This window comes from Acinonyx jubatus, chromosome X, assembly GCF_027475565.1.
Source record: "Acinonyx jubatus isolate Ajub_Pintada_27869175 chromosome X, VMU_Ajub_asm_v1.0, whole genome shotgun sequence".
NCBI lineage: Eukaryota > Metazoa > Chordata > Mammalia > Carnivora > Felidae > Acinonyx > Acinonyx jubatus.
In genome coordinates this window covers 112,100,401-112,117,085 of record NC_069389.1, presented here as the reverse complement: position 1 = coordinate 112,117,085, position 16,685 = coordinate 112,100,401, and the positions used below count along the sequence as shown (strand labels likewise).

Here is a 16,685-nt window from a genome sequence, read left to right as displayed (position 1 = left end):
ATCCTCGCCAACATCTGTTGTTGCCCGAGTTGTGAATGTTAGCCATTCTGACAGGTGTAAGGTGGTATCTCATGGTAGTTTTGATTTGTATTTCCCTGATGACGAGTGGTGTCGGGCATTTTTTCATGTGTCAGTTGGCCATCTGGATGTCTTCTTTGGAGAAGTGTCTATTCATGTCTTTTGCCCATTTCTTCACTGGATTATTTGTTGTCTGGGTGTTGAGTTTGATAAGTTCTTTTACAGATTTTGGATACTAACGCTTTATCTGGTATGTCGTTTGCAAATATCTTCTCCCATTCTGTTGGTTGCCTTTTAGTTTTGATGATTGTTTCCTTCGCTGTGCAGAAGGTTTCTATTTTGATGAGGTCCCAAAAGTTCATTTTTGCTTTTGTTTCCCTTGCCTCTGGAGACGTGTTGAGTAAGAAGTTGCTGCGGCCGAGGTCAAAGAGGTTTTTGCCTGCTTTCTCCTTGAGGATTTTGATGGCTTCCTGTCTTACAATTGAGGTCTTTCATCCATTTTGAGTTTATTTTTGTGTATGGTGTAAGAAAGCGGTCCAGGTTCATTCTTCTGCGTGTCACTGTCCAGTTTTCCCAGCACCACTTGCTGAAGAGACTTTCTTTATTCCATTAGATATTCCTCCCTGCTTTGTCAAAGATTAGTTGGCCATATGTTTGTGGGTCCATTTCTGGGTTCTCTATTCTGTTCCCTTGATCTAAGTGTCTGTTCTTGTGCCAGTACCATACTATCTTGATGATTACAGCTTTGTAGTATAGCTTGAAGTCTGGGATTGTGATGCCTCCTGCTTTGAAAAAACACTGAATTTTAAATAAACATAAAAAATCTATTGGGAATATTTCTGTCGCACCATTTCTGGGATTTTCTATTCTATTACATTGACCTATGTGTCTATTCCTAAGTCAATACCACACTGTCTTGCTACTGTACCTATATAGTGCATCTTAAAAATAGGAATAGTGGGGGTGCCTGGGTGGCTCAGTGGGTTAAGCATCTGACTTCAGCTCAGGTCATTATCTTGCAGTCTGTAAGTTTGAGCCCTGCATCAGTCTGTGCTGACAGCTCAGAGCCTGGAACCTGATTCAGATTCTGTGTCCCCCCCACTCTCTGCCCCTGTCCCACTCACATTCTGTCTCTCTCTCAAAAATAAATATTAAAAAAATTTTTAAAAATAGGAATAGTGAATCGTCCCACTTTATTTTTTAGCCACTCTACTTCTCTTCCCTTTTCATAAAGTTTTAAAACAAAGCTTGATTATTTTTCAACAACATACAAAATATATTGTTGGGGTTTTGATAGGAATTACATTATACCTATGGATCAATTTGAGAGGAATTGGTATTTCTACTATGTTGAATCTTCTAATCCATGAACACATTATATCTCTCCATTTATTTAGTTGATTTCTTTCATTTGTGTTTTAAAATTTTCAGCATATACCATACAGAATCTGTAATTGTTTTATTAGATTTATATCTAACTGTTCCAATATTTTGTAATGATTGAAAATGGTCTATATTTTGAATTTTTGTTTCCACAAGTTCTTTGCTGTATATAGGAATATGATCGACTTGTGTTTTGATCTTGTACACTGTGACCTTGCTGAACTCGCTCAATAATTCTATAAACTTTCTTTAAAAATCTTCACTTGTTAGAAAGTGTATTTATTTATTTACTTAAGTAATCTCTACACCTAACACGTGGCTCAAACTCACGGCCCCGGGATCAAGAGTCTCATGCTCTTCTGAGCCAGCCAGGTGCCCCTTCAAACTTTTTATAGATTCCTTTTTTATACAGATTATCAATCATGTAATCTAAAAACAGGGATAGTTTTATTTATTCCTTTCCAATATATATGCTTTTTATATCCTTTTCTTGCCTTACTGAGCTGGCTAGGACTTCTGCTACTATGATGAATAAAAGCAGGGGAAGCAGACATCCTTGTCTTGTTCCTGATCTTGGGGAACTTTTGCTATTAAGTATCATAACTGCAAAATTTTTATAGATACTCCTTTATCAAGTTGAGAAAGTTCTTTTCTAATTTCCTAGGTTTTTTTTATTCGTGAATGGGTGTCACATTTTGTCACGTGCATCTTCTGCAACAATTGATATGATCATGCAATTTTTCTCCTTTAGCCTGTCATAGGGAATTGCTTTGATTTTCCAATATTGACCCAGACTTGCATTCCTGGAATAAACCCCACTTCATCATGATGTATAATTCTTTTTTTATGTAAGAATTGCAGGGACGTCTGGGTGGTTCAGTCAGTTAAGCGTCTGACTTTGGCTCAGGTCATGATCTCGTGGTTTGAGCCCCATGTCAGGCTCTGTGCTGACAGCTCAGAGCCTGGAGACTGCTTCAGATCTGTGTCTCTTGTCTCTCTCTGCCCTCCCCTACTCGTGCTCTGTCTCTCTCTTTCTCTCAAGAATAAGTAAACATTAAAATAATATTTTTTTAAGAATTGCAAAGATTTGTTGAGAAAATTTGCGTGTAAGATCATGAAATATACTGGTCTGTGTTTTTTCCTTTTTTGTACTGCCTTTGTCTGGTTTTGTTATTAGGGTAATATTGGCTTCACACAATGAGTTGGTGGATGTACTGTCCTCTGCTATTTTCTGACAAAGACTGTGCAGAATTAATACTAATTTTTCTCAAGTGTTTGGGAGAATTCTCCAGTGAAATGATTAGGGTCAGATTTCTTTATGAAAGCTTTTAAATTACAAATTCAATTTTTAAAATAATTATAGGACTATTCATATTTTCTCTTTTGTATTGTGTGAGTTTAGGTAGCTTGTGTTTCTCAAGGAATTGGTCTGTTTCATCCATGTTTTTGAATTTATGTCGGTAGAGATGTTCATAGTATTGCATTACTGTTCTTTAAGGCTGAAGGAGCGCTCGCTTCAGCAGCACATATACTAAAACTGGAATGATGCAGAGAAGATTAGCACGGCCCCTGTGCAAGGATGATACACAAATTCGTGAAGCTTCCATATTTATGTTAAGGGATAACAATATATTTGCTTTCATTACCATTATTTGATTTTTTTTCAACAACCGGTAAAATCAAATTTAATGCGTAATAAAATGATTTCATATTTTTTTTAAAAAAATTTTTAAAAATAAAGGCTGAAGGATCTGTAGTAATATCCCCTGTTTAATATCTGATATTGGTCATTTGTATCTTCTTTTTGTCTTTTTCAGTCTTGCTAGAGAGGATTGTCAATTTTATTGATGATTTCAAAGAACTAGCTTTTTGTTTCATCAATGTTCTCTATTTTCTATTTTCAATTTCATTTCTTTCTGCTCTTTATTATTTCATTTCTTCTACTTGGGTTTATTTTATTCTTTCATTTATTTGAGGTGGTCACTTAGATTGATTCGAGGTCCTTCCTCTTTCTGTTTTAAGCATTTAGTGCTATAAATTTTTCTCTCTTGGCAACAACTCTGTAGAGATATGCTAATCTTTTTATTGGTGTTCATCTGTTATACTGTGGTTTTTTTTCTGAGATTCCTACTTTAATGGCGCCCTCTTCTGTCAGCATAACAAAGTCCAGATACTTAATAAATTTGCGCTTCTGTTTCTGATAGGAGAGAGTTCATGTGCTCTGATTTTGTGGTTCCCTGCCATCATGTTAGCTCTAAATTTTGCCCTTTGTCTTTTCCCCTTCACCACTCAATTGACAAAGAGTTCTTCTCCGTCGCTTTTCACCTTTTTTTCTTTTCCAGAACCTATGTGTTTCAAGGACGTCCCCTTCAATCACATATGCTTGTTTCTTTCCTGTATTTATGCTCTGTTCCACCTATCCACTTGAAAACCTATAGGGTGAACTTGGTCTTTCTGGTGGTGGTTTTTATACAACTTTAGGCTTTTTTAGCTATCTTCCCTCTTCTTTTTTCCCCTCAGGTTTTCTCAATCAGCCTTGCTCACCACAAAACCTTGTAAGAGGGCAGGTGGAAGGGTGAGAAAACATAACACACTGGGATTTGGTGTTCTCTCTCCTCTTACTACAGTTATGTTGAGGCTGAGCTATTCTTTTTCTTCAAGTTATGGTGAGGGTATGGTTTGGGTAGTTTCATTTTTCTCTTCTTGTTGGTCTATATTGCTTTCGGATGAAATGGTGAAATACTGGGACATAGGCGGCTGCCATTGGTGTCTGTCACCCAGAAGTTCTCCATCATACGGAACTCTAATAATAGCTAGGTGTTCTTTGTGGTGACTATAAGTGTTTCTCAGTAGAAAGATATTTTAACCTGTGTAAAACTTGACAGCATACTAGGGAAGATGTGGGAAATAATGTCTAATTTCCCCAGGGCTAAAGTAATGTTCCTCTCTTTTATCCCGTTTTCAATCTCAGTGCTTTGTTTGGAATACAAATGCCTCCCATCTTTTCCCAACTACCAGAACCAAAGATGACTGGGAACCAAATATGAAATGCCAAGGTTCTAATACGTGATCATTTCCATTTTTATCTCTGGAATAGCAGGAATTCCAAGAGTAAACTGCAGTAGAGCCTGTCATCCTAGTTGAGAGTGTTTAGCCAGATTAGAAGAGATAAAATATCCAAGAGCTTGTTCAAAGATTCTTCTGTCTAGATCCCAATCTCTCATATTCCATGATTGCCTTTGGGGAGACCTTACTCACTAAAGCTGTGACCGATAAAACTAGATTTCCTTGTGATATCTGTTTTTAAGACACCATGCTTTCAAAATAAATGCTCGTAAATAACATTTCTAATTAAGGTTTAGTAGCCAAGTTCTCTCACGCGCCTTTTCCAGAAAGTATGACATTGGAATCAATACAGCAGAGCGGCTGGGGCATGTGATTCTCAGAGCCAGAATGCCTGGATGAATATCCAAGTTCGGCCATTTTATACACGTGGTCACCAAATTACTAAACACCTTGGTACTTCCTGTTTTCTCACCTAGAAAATGAAGGTAGTAGCAGTACTACATCACGGTGTAGTTGGGGGGATTGAATGAGTTAATACATATAAGGCACGTAAAACACTGCATAACATAGAAGCTCATGGAAGTGCAAAAGTTAGTATATAACTTAGTTCTGCCAATATTTTGAATGGCCACATTAATCTTCTGTCATTGCATAAAAACTGGTCACAGTTTCACAGCTGAAAACAACACCCACGTATTATCTCAGCATTTCTGTAGGTCAGGGGTACGGGCACTGCTCATCTGGGTCCCCTGCCTCAGAGTTCCACACGAGGCTACCATGAAAGTGCTCACCTGAGCTTGGGTTCCCTTCTGACAGATGACCGGGAAAGGATTTGCTCCAAATTCGTGACTGTTAGCAAGATTAACTTCTCTGTCATGGTCTGTGGGACCGAGGGCCCAATGTGTGGCTAGGCTGTCAGCCACAGGTCATCCTAAGCTCCTTACTACATGGGACTCCTCAAACGTGGCAACTTGCTTCATCAAAGCCATCAAGGTAGAGAGTTGGCCAGAAAGACAGAGGTCACGGTCTCTTGTAACCTAATCACAGAAGTGATCTCTCATCACCTGTGTCATTTTCTCTTCGTTAGAAGGAAATCACTGAAGCCAGCTCACACAGAAGGAGGAGTGCATACCTGGACACGGGGATCACCTCCAGGCCATCTTAGAGCCTGTCGAGCACACATCTTAAAAAGAAAGTGCGGTACTTCTTTTAAAGGTTTTATTTTTAAGTAATCTCTATACCCGATATGGGGCTCGAACTCACAAGCCCAAGATCAGGAGCCACATGCTCCACTCACCAGCCAGGCAGGTGCCCCAAAAAGCAAGTGCAGTATAGTAGAGATGTTTCAGTACACCGATTCTGTAGTCGGCTTACCCCGATTTAAGTGCTGAGTGACCTTGGGCAGGTTACTTGATTAATCCCTGTGAGTCTCCGTTTCCTCATCTTTAACATGAAGTAATAATAGTACTCGGGAGATACTTTGGGAAGGATGAAATATGAGTATCTATATCTTCCTTTGAATTTATTGAGTGCTTAATAAATATCGTTAATGTTATTCCAAAGCTAACAGAATAGGTATTTGGTTTAACCAGCTAGTGTATTCTACACATTACTGCTAAACAGGTGATCAGATAGGACTTGAGGAAAATTAACAAAAACAAAAGATCAGACAAAATTGTTACTCTCCCCTGTTAATTATGATAATTTTGAAAACTGTCACCTCTGTATAGACCCTCCACTAGGTTACGCTTTATTTTAAAGGTGCTTCTATGCTCAGAACCAGATGAATAATGACGATTAGAACTCAACACCACACATCAGCTATATCTCAATTCCAATCCAGCCAAAGCATCTGCGACATAAGTATAAATTAAGACTTTTAATTACATTATTAGTACATTTTCTTTAATTAAGGAGATACACTTCAATATGCCATTATTAAGATCGTTCTATGGACCAATCCCTTTGCTGGACCCTTGAGGACACAGTTCCAAACATCAAGGAGTTCAGAGTCTCTTTGGAGAGAAAGAGAGGGGCACCTGGGGGGGGCTCAGTCGGTTGAGTGTCTGACTTCAGCTCAGGTCATGATCTCGCGGTTCGTGGGTTCAAGCTCAACGTCAGGCTCTGTGCTGACAGCTCGGACCCTGGAGCCTGCTTCAGATTCTGTCTGTCTGTCTCTCTCTCTCTCTCTGCCCCTCCCTTGTTCACACTCTGTCTCTCTCTCTCTCTCTCTCTCTCTCTGCCCCTCCCTTGTTCACGCTCTATCTCTCTCTCTCAAAAATAAGCATTTAAAACAAAGTTTTAAAAAAAAAGAAAGATAAACATGGGATAATAATTCAGTGTGATGCACACTGTGGCAGAGGTCGGCATAAGGTAATATGAGGACACGGAGGAAGAAGATTAACCTAAATCAGGTGAGTCAGGAAATGCTTCCTCAACAAGGTGATACCTGACCTGAGGCTTAAAGCGTGAGTAAGTAAGGATCATCTCAGCAGGGGATACAAGAGGTGAAATAGAAATATCCTTGCTCTCAGTTTCACAGTCCAGCGGGGGAGACGAACTCACAAAAAGCTAATAACACGGCCTGTGATGAAATGTTGCAAGAGCACAGGAAAAGCCCATTCTGACCAGGACGAAGGGTGGCCACAGAAGGGTTCATAGAGGAGGAGAGAGCTGAGCAGACTTTAAGGATGGAAAACTGTACTGGTGTTTGATCTTCTCCAAGTTTTCTCGATTGATACTTCCGGCATTGAGGGAAATATTCCAGGTTGGGACCATTTTATTTTTTTGTTAACCACTCTTCTTTATCCACATGTGATTAAAGAAACAACTAAAGGAAATTAGAACATTAGGACTATGTAACTGCATTACACCGTGGCTGCCTCCCGACTTTAGCATTATCTTGTCAAGGTATGTCCATACATTGACTAACTAATTGTGGTATTCATATTAATAATAATAGCCTAACATTTGTATAATGCGTTCCAATTTAGAAACCACATTTTATAGAAATTACATTTACAAATTAATTATATTTCGGACATAGAGAAAAATACAAAAAATAATATAGACACCTATAATCACACCGCCTAATTAAGCGCATGTTACTGTTTTACCTTATTTGCTTTGGCTCTCTCTAAGAAATAATGTAAAACAGACACATAAATCAGTGGAATAGAATAGAGAGCCAGAAAAAACCCAACCATACATAGTCAATTAATCTATGACAAAGGAGCCAAGAATGTATACAATGGGGGAAAGGCGGTCTCTTCAATGAACGGTGTTGGGAATACTGGACTACACATGCAAAAGAATGAAATCGGACCACTATCTTACACTGTGTAAAAACATAAATTCAAAATAGATTAAAGACTTGGACGTAAGACCTGGAACTATAAAGCTCCCAGAAGCAAACAAAGGCAGCGAGCTCTCTGACATCAGTCTCCGCGATATTTTTTGGACCAGGCTCCTCAGGCAAGGGTGACAAAGCTAAAATAAATGGGATTACATTAAACTTGAAAGCTTTTGCACAGCAAAAGAAACCATCGATGAAATGAACACACAACCTACTGAATGGGAGAAGATATTTGCAAACCATGCATTCAATAACAGGTTAATATCTGGAGCGCCTGGGTGGTGCAGTCTGTTGAGTGTCCGTCTCGATTTCGGCTCAGGTCGTGATCTCACAGTCATGAGACTGAGTCGCACGCCAGGCTCCATGCTGAGTGTAGAACCTTCTTATGATTCTCTCTCTCCCTCTTCCTCTGCCCCTCCTCCCCCTTTCTCTCTCTCAAAAAAATAAAATAAAATATATGAAGAACTTACACAACTTCACATCAAAAGAACAAGCCAGTTCAAAAATGGGCAGAGGACCTGAATAGACATTCTTCCAAAGAAGACACAGAGATGGCCACCAGGCACCTGAAAAGATGCTCAATACCACGACTTACCAGGGAACTCCAAACCAAAACCACAACGAGCTATCACCTCACACCTGTCAGATTGGCTGTTATCAAAAATACAAAAAATGACAAGGGTTGGCGAGGCTGTGGAGAAAAGGAAACCCTCCCACACTGCTGGGGGGAATGTAAATTGATGCAGCCACTATGGAGAACAGTATGGAGCTCCCTCAACAAACTAAAAATAGAACTACAATGTGATCCAGCAATTTCATTTCTGGGTATTCACCTGAAGAAAACAAAACCACCGATCTGAAGAGATGTATGGCCCCCTATGTTCACTGCAGCATCATTTACAATAGCCGAGATATGGAAGCAACCTAAATGTCTATCCACAGGTGAATGGATAAAGAAGACGTACACACAATGGAATATTCCTCAGCCCATAATAAAGACTGAAGTCCTGCCATTTGTGATAACACGGATATGGACCTAGAGAATATTATGCCAAGTCATTAAGTCAAAGGAAGACAAATATTGCATGACTTCACCGAGATATGGAACTTATAAACAAAGCAAATGAACAAAACAGAAACAGACTCATAGACACAGGAAACACACTGTTGATTGCCAGAGTGAGGAGGGGGTTGGGGTGAGCAAAATAAGTGAAGGGCATTAAGGGGTACAAACTTCCAGATATAAAATGAGCAAATCATGGGAATGTAATGTACAGCACGGAGAACACAGCTGATTCTTGAATAACGAGGGTTTGAACTGCACGGGCCCACTGACACACGGATTGTTTTGTTTCAATAAGTACACTGAAAAATTTGGGGGGCATTTGTGACAATTTGAAAAAACTTGCAGAAAATTTTAAAGAAAAGGTATGTCAGAGGGGAGGTCTGTGGGGGGATGAGTGAAAAAGATAAAGGGGACTAAGAGGACACTTATCTTGGAGGGGGGAGCCAAGACGGCAGAACAGCACGGAAGTTTTTTGCGTGTCTCGCCTCCATGAAACACAGCCAGACCAACACTAAACCATCCTACACGCCTAGAAAACTGATCGGAGGATTAACACATAACAATCTGCACAACTGAACCACAGAATTCAGCAGGGACACGGCGCGGAGAGCTGAACTTGGGGAGCGAGAAGCCGCGGGAAGGGAGGTGCTTTTGCGGGCAGAGAGAGGACGGAGACTGGGGAAGGGGGGAGAATACGGGAAAAGCACCCCTCCCCAAAAGCAGCTGGAGAGAAAGTGGAAAATTGGAAACAGCCGCAGGGACTAAACTAAAAAGGGAGAAAGGAGAAAGGAGAGGGTTTAAATCCCATCGAGCCTTAAACAAGGGGAGCGCAAAGGCTGCAACTCCGCAGCTCCCTACCTGGCGGTGCTCTGGTGGGAAGGGCCACACGGAGAAAAGCGGTGCCACTGCCGGAAGGACATTTGGTAGAGACTGTTGAGGCCACCCGGTCCCGGCAGACCCCGGAAAACGGCCACATTCGCTGGTGCTGGAACAGGGTCGTTGGGGGGGAAGCCTGGTGCCAGGTGTGTGTTGTGATTTTCCATCATCCCGAGACGCCGCTGCTACACTGCCTCGCGGACTTTTTCTGGGGCGGGCTGGCACCTGGCCGCAGTCTCGGGGCTCCGGCAGCGGCGGGGTCCAGCGGGCGTTCCTGGGTGCAGCCGGCATTCGGCCGTCCCTTGGTGAGACCCTCCCGCAGAGGGGCGGAGCGGGTCAAGGCCCCAGTCCTTCGGAAGTAAGGGGCGGGGAAAACAGCCGCATCTGAGACAGGACTCGGGAGAGAGGTGCCGCCTGGGGCTCGGTCACGGACAGTGAAGAAGCGGGAAGTGGACGAAAGCTGAAGACAGAGGACGGGTGCGCGACTGCTGATCGGAGAGAAAAGTTCCCAGGCCAGAGACTGGGGAGCCGGAGGACGCCATTTTCACCACTCCCGCGCATGCGCATAGACACCTACGAGCGCGGCAGCAATCCACCCCAGTGGGCTAGCAGCGCCATCTAGTGGAGGACGGAGCCGTTACACTAAGCTCAGCCCAACGGGGCCAAACTCACTCTGCAAGAACAGAGGTCTCACCGCCTGCTTAGTATATGGACTGTAAAGTGCTTCATAGCCTGACTTCTAGGGGAAAACGAAGTAATTTCAGTCCTATTTCAATCTGATAGCAGGTCTATCTATTCAATTTTCTTTCTTTTTTTTCCTTTTTCTCTTTTATTCTTTTTTCTTTCTTTTACTTTTTTTCTTTTTTCTCTTTTTCTCTTCTACTTTTCTTTTTCTTGAATACAGAAAGAGAAAAAATTTATTTTTATCTTCAATTTTTATTAAAAATATTTCTTTAAAAAATATTTAATTTTTTTACTATATTTTTTACTTTTGTGTAAATTTTCTCAAATTCCATCTTACTTCCATCATTTTATTTTAGTCTATTTCAGTGTATTCACCTTTTCAAATTTTCAAATGATTTCCTTTTTTTCTTTTTTCTCTTTGTCGTTTCTTTTCTTTTTCTTGAATGCAGAAAGAGAAAAACTTCGTTTTTACTTTCAATTTTATTAAAAATATTTTTATTTAAATTTTTTACTGTATTTTTTGCTTTTATGTAAATTTTTTCAAGTTTCTATTTAACTTCCATCATTTTATTTTAGTCTACTACAGTGTATTCACTTTTGCAAATTTTCAAACAATTTTTTTTCTCTTTTTCGTTTCTTCTTCTTGAAAACAGAAAGAGAAAAAAATTCATGTTTATTTTTAATTTTTATTAAAAATATTTTTCTTTAATTTTTTTCTACTATATTCTTTACTTTTGTGTAATTTTTTTTAAATTCCATTTTACTCCCATCATCTCATGTTAGTCTACTTCAGTGTATTCATTTTTTCAAATTCTCAAACGATTTCCTTCACCCCCCCTTTTCTTTTCTCTAATCTGTCAAGCCACTTTCAACACCCGGACCAAAACACACCTAGGATCTAGCATCATTTATTAGATGTGTGTGTGTGTGTGTGTGTGTTTAATTTTTTAATTTTAATATTTCTTTAATTTTTTCTACCTCATTAATTCCTATTATCCCTTCAAAATGACAAAACGAAGGAATTCACCCCAAAAGAAAAAGCATGAAGAAATGACAGCCAGGGATTTAACCAACACAGATACAAGCAAGATGTCTGAACCAGAATTTACAATCACGATAATAAGAATACTAGCTGGAGTCAAAAATAGATTAGAATCCCTTTCTCCAGAGATGAAAGAAGTAAAAAATAGCCAGAATGAAATTAAAAATGCTATAACTGAGCTGCAATCACGGATGGATGCCATGGCGGCAAGGATGGATGAGGCAGAACAGAGAATCAGCGATATAGAGGACAAACTTACAGAGAATAATGAAGCAGAAAAAAAGAGGGAGATGAAGGCAAAAGAGCACGATTTAAGAATTAGAGAAATCAGTGACTCATTAAAAAGGAACAACATGAGAATCATAGGGGTCCCAGAAGAGGAAGACAGAGAAATAGGGGTAGAAGGGTTATGTGAGCAAATCATAGCGGAAAACTTTCCTAACCTGGGGAAAGACACAAACATCAAAATTCAGGAAGCACAGAGGACCCCCATTAGATTCAACAAAAACAGGCCATCAACAAGGCATATCATAGTCAAATTCACAAAATACTCAGGCAAGGGGAGAATCATGAAAACAGCAAGGGGAAAAAAGTCCCTAACCTACAAGGGAAGACAGATCAGGTTTGCAGCAGACCTAGCCACAGAAACTTGGCAGGCCAGAAAGAAATGGCAGGATATATTCAATGTGCTGAATCAGAAAAATATGCAGCCAAGAATTCTTTATCCAGCAAGGCTGTCATTCAAAATAGAAGGACGGATAAAAAGTTTCCCAGACGAACAAAAATTAAAGGAATTTGTGACCACTAAACTAGTCCTGCAAGAAATTTTAAGGGGGACTCTCTGAGGGGAGAAAAGATGGTAAAAAAAATATATAGAATTTTATAGAGAGAGAATTTTATAAATTCTATATATATATAAATATATATAGAACTTTATATATTCCAGAAACTCCAACTCTACAAGCCACATAATGGCAATAAATTCATATCTTTCAGTACTCACTCTAAACGTCAATGGACTCAATGCTCCAATCAAAAGACATAGGGTAACAGAATGGATAAGAAAACAAGATCCATCTATATGCTGTTTACAAGAGACCCACTTTAGACCTAAAGACACCTTCAGATTGAAGATAAGGGGATGGGAGGCAGCCATCTTGCTCTTGCCGCGTGCTGTTGTTGAAGGACCCTCCCCGCTTCAGATTTACCAACAGCATGAATCAAGAAAAGTTAGCCAAACTTCAGGCTCAGGTCCGGATAGGGGGCAAGGGCACAGCTCGCAGAAAGAAGAAGGTGGTACATAGAACAGCTACAGCTGATGACAAAAAACTTCAGAGTTCTCTAAAAAAACTGGCTGTGAATAATATAGCTGGTATTGAAGAGGTGAACATGATTAAAAACGATGGGACAGTTATCCATTTCAACAATCCCAGAGTCCAAGCTTCCCTTTCTGCTAACACCTTTGCAATTACTGGTCATGCAGAAGCCAAACCAATCACAGAAATGCTTCCTGGAATATTAAGTCAGCTTGGTGCTGACAGCTTAACAAGTCTTAGGAAGTTAGCTGAACAGTTCCCTCGGCAAGTGCTGGAGAGCAAAGCACCAAAACCAGAAGACATTGATGAGGAGGAGGAGGATGTTCCAGATCTCGTAGAAAATTTTGATGAGGCATCAAAGAATGAAGCTAACTAAAAAATTTTTTCTGGTGTTTGGAAGCTGGCATGGACTAGATTTAACAAATCAGCTATGTGGTTCCGAAGTTTTACGGACATGGAGAACGTCAACTGTTACTCGTTCAGTAATGTAAATATTTTGCATACTAATAATGCTGTTTGTTCAGCATTTTTCGGTCATTTGATTTTGCATTTTGCACTTCCTCCCAGAATCTATTCTTTTGGCCAAAATACGAAGTATTGGTGCGGTTTGAGGGTGTTTTGGTGTTTGATTCTCAGTGTTTTGTTTTGTTTTTTGTTGGAGTATTTTTGGTGTGTGTATGTGTACGTATGTGTGTGGGTATGTGTGTATACAGTGGAGAGCAAATTGGAAAACACTTCTACCTATCCTCCTTCTTTCCCCAGTAGAAATAAAACAAATCTTTACATTTGTTACTTTTTATTTTTTTCTAATAATGCAGAGAATTAATGAAAAGTGAGTATCTTGGATTTCAGATCTGAGGAGATTTTACCCTTGGAAGTTTGGTCAATTTGCTTGGTTAACATATTTGTCATACATGTCTCTGGGTTTAAAATGTCTTGAGATATCTTGCCACCAGCTCCATGTTGGCATAGTGGATAGCATACTTTGGTGTGGTTGCCTTAGATTCACTTACCGAGTCAGACCCAGAAGATTTTCTTCTAGCTTTCTTCCTAAATGCCTTTTTCCCTCTCCCTTTGGTCTCCCAGTGGCCCGGTCAGCCTTTGGTAATGCTCTTCCTCATCTTCTACCTAGCCTGAGAAGGATGTTCTCCATATAGAGTTAAGTGAGTGCCTAATCCCCTCTTTCTGTAAGACATTTTTCCCCCATCTTGAGGAACAACAACTCCATCTTCAACTTTTTATTTCCCCGTTAATTTCATAGTTTGGTAGATTTCAAACTGGAATAGCTAGCATGTGCTTGCCAAATAATTTTATGCCAGCCTTATCCTGTATACTAGCTGTTCTTAATAGCAGGTGCAAAAATACCTGTTTCCAGCAAGGTTAAAATGAGGAATGTTCTTTTTGAGTCAGAACAAGATAGGCCATAGACTCATTCCCCAGCACAAAATGTCATTCTATGAAATGGTACTGGCCCCAGGAGAATTTCTTCAACCACTCTCCTACTATTGGTCTTGAACCTACCTCTGGATTGGATCTTACTGTTGTAGCTGCTCACAGCATCCTCCTGCATGCTTAGAGTAATGCTTTTGGGGGGACACTGGTAAAATACAGTATTTATTTTTTCACCTCCTTTCAGAAGACTTGGAGGTAAGTTGCATTCATTAATTCAAGATTCCCTCTTGCTGTCTGATGATAAAAGCTTGCATTTTGCCATATCAGCATTTGTTATAGCCAATATTTAAGGATAAGATTTAGAAAACCTGTCATTTCCTGGCCTACCAGCAAACTAACTGTGGCTTAACCTTGTAGCATATCAGCTTTTGTTTCAAGCTAGATATCTTTGTTTGATATCTAAAGTGCAAGACCAACAACATATCAAGAGGTCTATAGACAAGAAGGCAAAGCTCTTGTATTTTTTTCATCCAGACACTTCAATTTATTTTATAAATTTGTTCATTTTTCCCGTTCTGTTTTATATAATATATGGACTTAACTACAAAGTAAAGTAACAGTAATAAAATAACAAAAGAGGATAAGAAAAAAAAAGAAAATAAGGGGATGAAGAACCACCTATCATGCTAATGGTCAACAAAAGACAGCCAGAATAGCCATACTTATATCACACAATCTAGACTTTAATATAAAGACTGTATCAACAGATGCAGAAGGGCATTATATCATAATCGAGGGGTCTATCCACCAAGAAGACCTAACAATTGTAAACATGTATGCGCCAAATGTGGCAGCACCCAAATATATAAACCAATTAATCACAAACATAAAGAAACTCATCGATATTAATACCATAATAGTAGGAGACTTCAACACCCCACTCACAGCAATGGAAAGATCATCTAATCAAAAAATCAACAAGGAAACAATGGCTTTTGAATGACACACTGGACCAGATGGACTTAACAGATATATTCAGAACATTTCGTCTTAAAGCAGCAGAATATACATTCTTCTCCACTGCACATGGAACATTCTCCAAAATAGACCACATACTGGGACACAAATCAGCCCTCAGCAAGTACAAAAAGATCGAGATCATATCGTGCATAGTTTCAGACCACAACGCTATGAAACTCAAAATCAACCACAAGAAAAAAAATGGAAAGGTAACAAATACTTGGAGACTGAGGAACATCCTACTAAAGAATGAATGGGCTACCCAAGAAATTAAAGAGGAAATTAAAAAGCACATGGAAGCCAATGAAAATGATAACACCACAACCCAAAACCTCTGGGATTCAGCAAAGGCGGTCATAAGAGGAAAGTATATAGCAATCCAGGCCTTCCTAAAGAAGGAAGAAAGATCTCAGATACACAACCTAACCTTACGCCTTAAGGAGCTGGAAAAAGAACAGCAAATAAAACCCAAAACCAGCAGAAGACAGGAAATAATAAAGATTAGAGCAGAAATTAATGCTATCGAAACCATAAAAACAGTAGAACAGATTAATGAAACCAGAAGCTGGTTCTCTGAAAGAATTAACAAAATTGATAAACCACTAGCCAGTTTGATCAAGAAGAAAAAGGAAAGGACCCAAATAAATAAAATCAAGAATGAAAGAGGAGAGATCACAACCAACACAGCAGAAATAAAAACAATAATAAGAGAATATTATGAGCAATTATATGCCAATAAAATGGGCAATCTGGAAGAAATGGACAAATTCCTAGAAACATATACACTACCAAAACTGAAACAGGAAGAAATAGAAAATTTGAGCAGACCCACAACCAGTAAGGAAATCGAAATAGTAATCAAAAATCTGCCATAAAACAAGAGTCCAGGGCCAGATGGCTTTCCAGGGGAATTCTACCAGACATTTAAAGAATAGTTAATACCTATTCTCTTGACGATGTTCCAAAAAATAGAAATGGAAGGAAGACTTCCAAACTCTTTCTGTGAAGCCAGCATTACCTTGATCCCAAAACCAGACAGAGATCCTACTAAAAAGGAGAACTAGGGGCGCCTGGGTGGCTCAGTCGGTTGAGCGGCCGACTTCGGCTAAGGTCATGATCTCACGTTCCATGAGTTCGAGCCCCGCGTCGGGCTCTGTGCTGACAGCTCAGAGCCTGGAGCCTGTTTCAGATTCTGCGTCTCCCTCTCTCTGACCCTCCCCCGTTCATGCTCTGTCTCTCTCTGTCTCAAAAATAAATAAACGTTAAAAAAAATTTTTTTTTAAAAAAGGAGAACTATAGACCAATTTCCCTGATGAACATGGATGCAAAAATCCTCAACAAGGTATTAGCCAACTGGATCCAACAATACATTACAAAAATCATTCACCACGACCAAGTGGGATTTATACCTGGGATGTAGGGCTGGTTCAATATCCGTAAAACAATTAACGTGATTCATCATATCAA

General features: G+C 39.6%; 1 protein-coding gene and 1 non-coding gene across 2 annotated transcripts; both read left to right on the top strand.

Annotated features, from left to right (window-relative positions):
• Positions 1-2,908: 2,908 nt before the first annotated feature.
• On the top strand, positions 2,909-3,014 carry LOC113597827 (U6 spliceosomal RNA). Its single transcript, XR_003418583.1, has one exon. It is a non-coding gene; the product is annotated as a U6 spliceosomal RNA (small nuclear RNA).
• A 9,602-nt stretch (positions 3,015-12,616) lies between these two features.
• Positions 12,617-14,860, top strand: LOC128311518 (transcription factor BTF3 homolog 4-like). Its single transcript, XM_053201958.1, has one exon. It carries the CDS (start codon positions 12,706-12,708, stop codon positions 13,180-13,182), a length of 477 nt encoding a protein of 158 aa, XP_053057933.1. The 5' UTR covers positions 12,617-12,705; the 3' UTR covers positions 13,183-14,860.
• Positions 14,861-16,685: the final 1,825 nt, after the last annotated feature.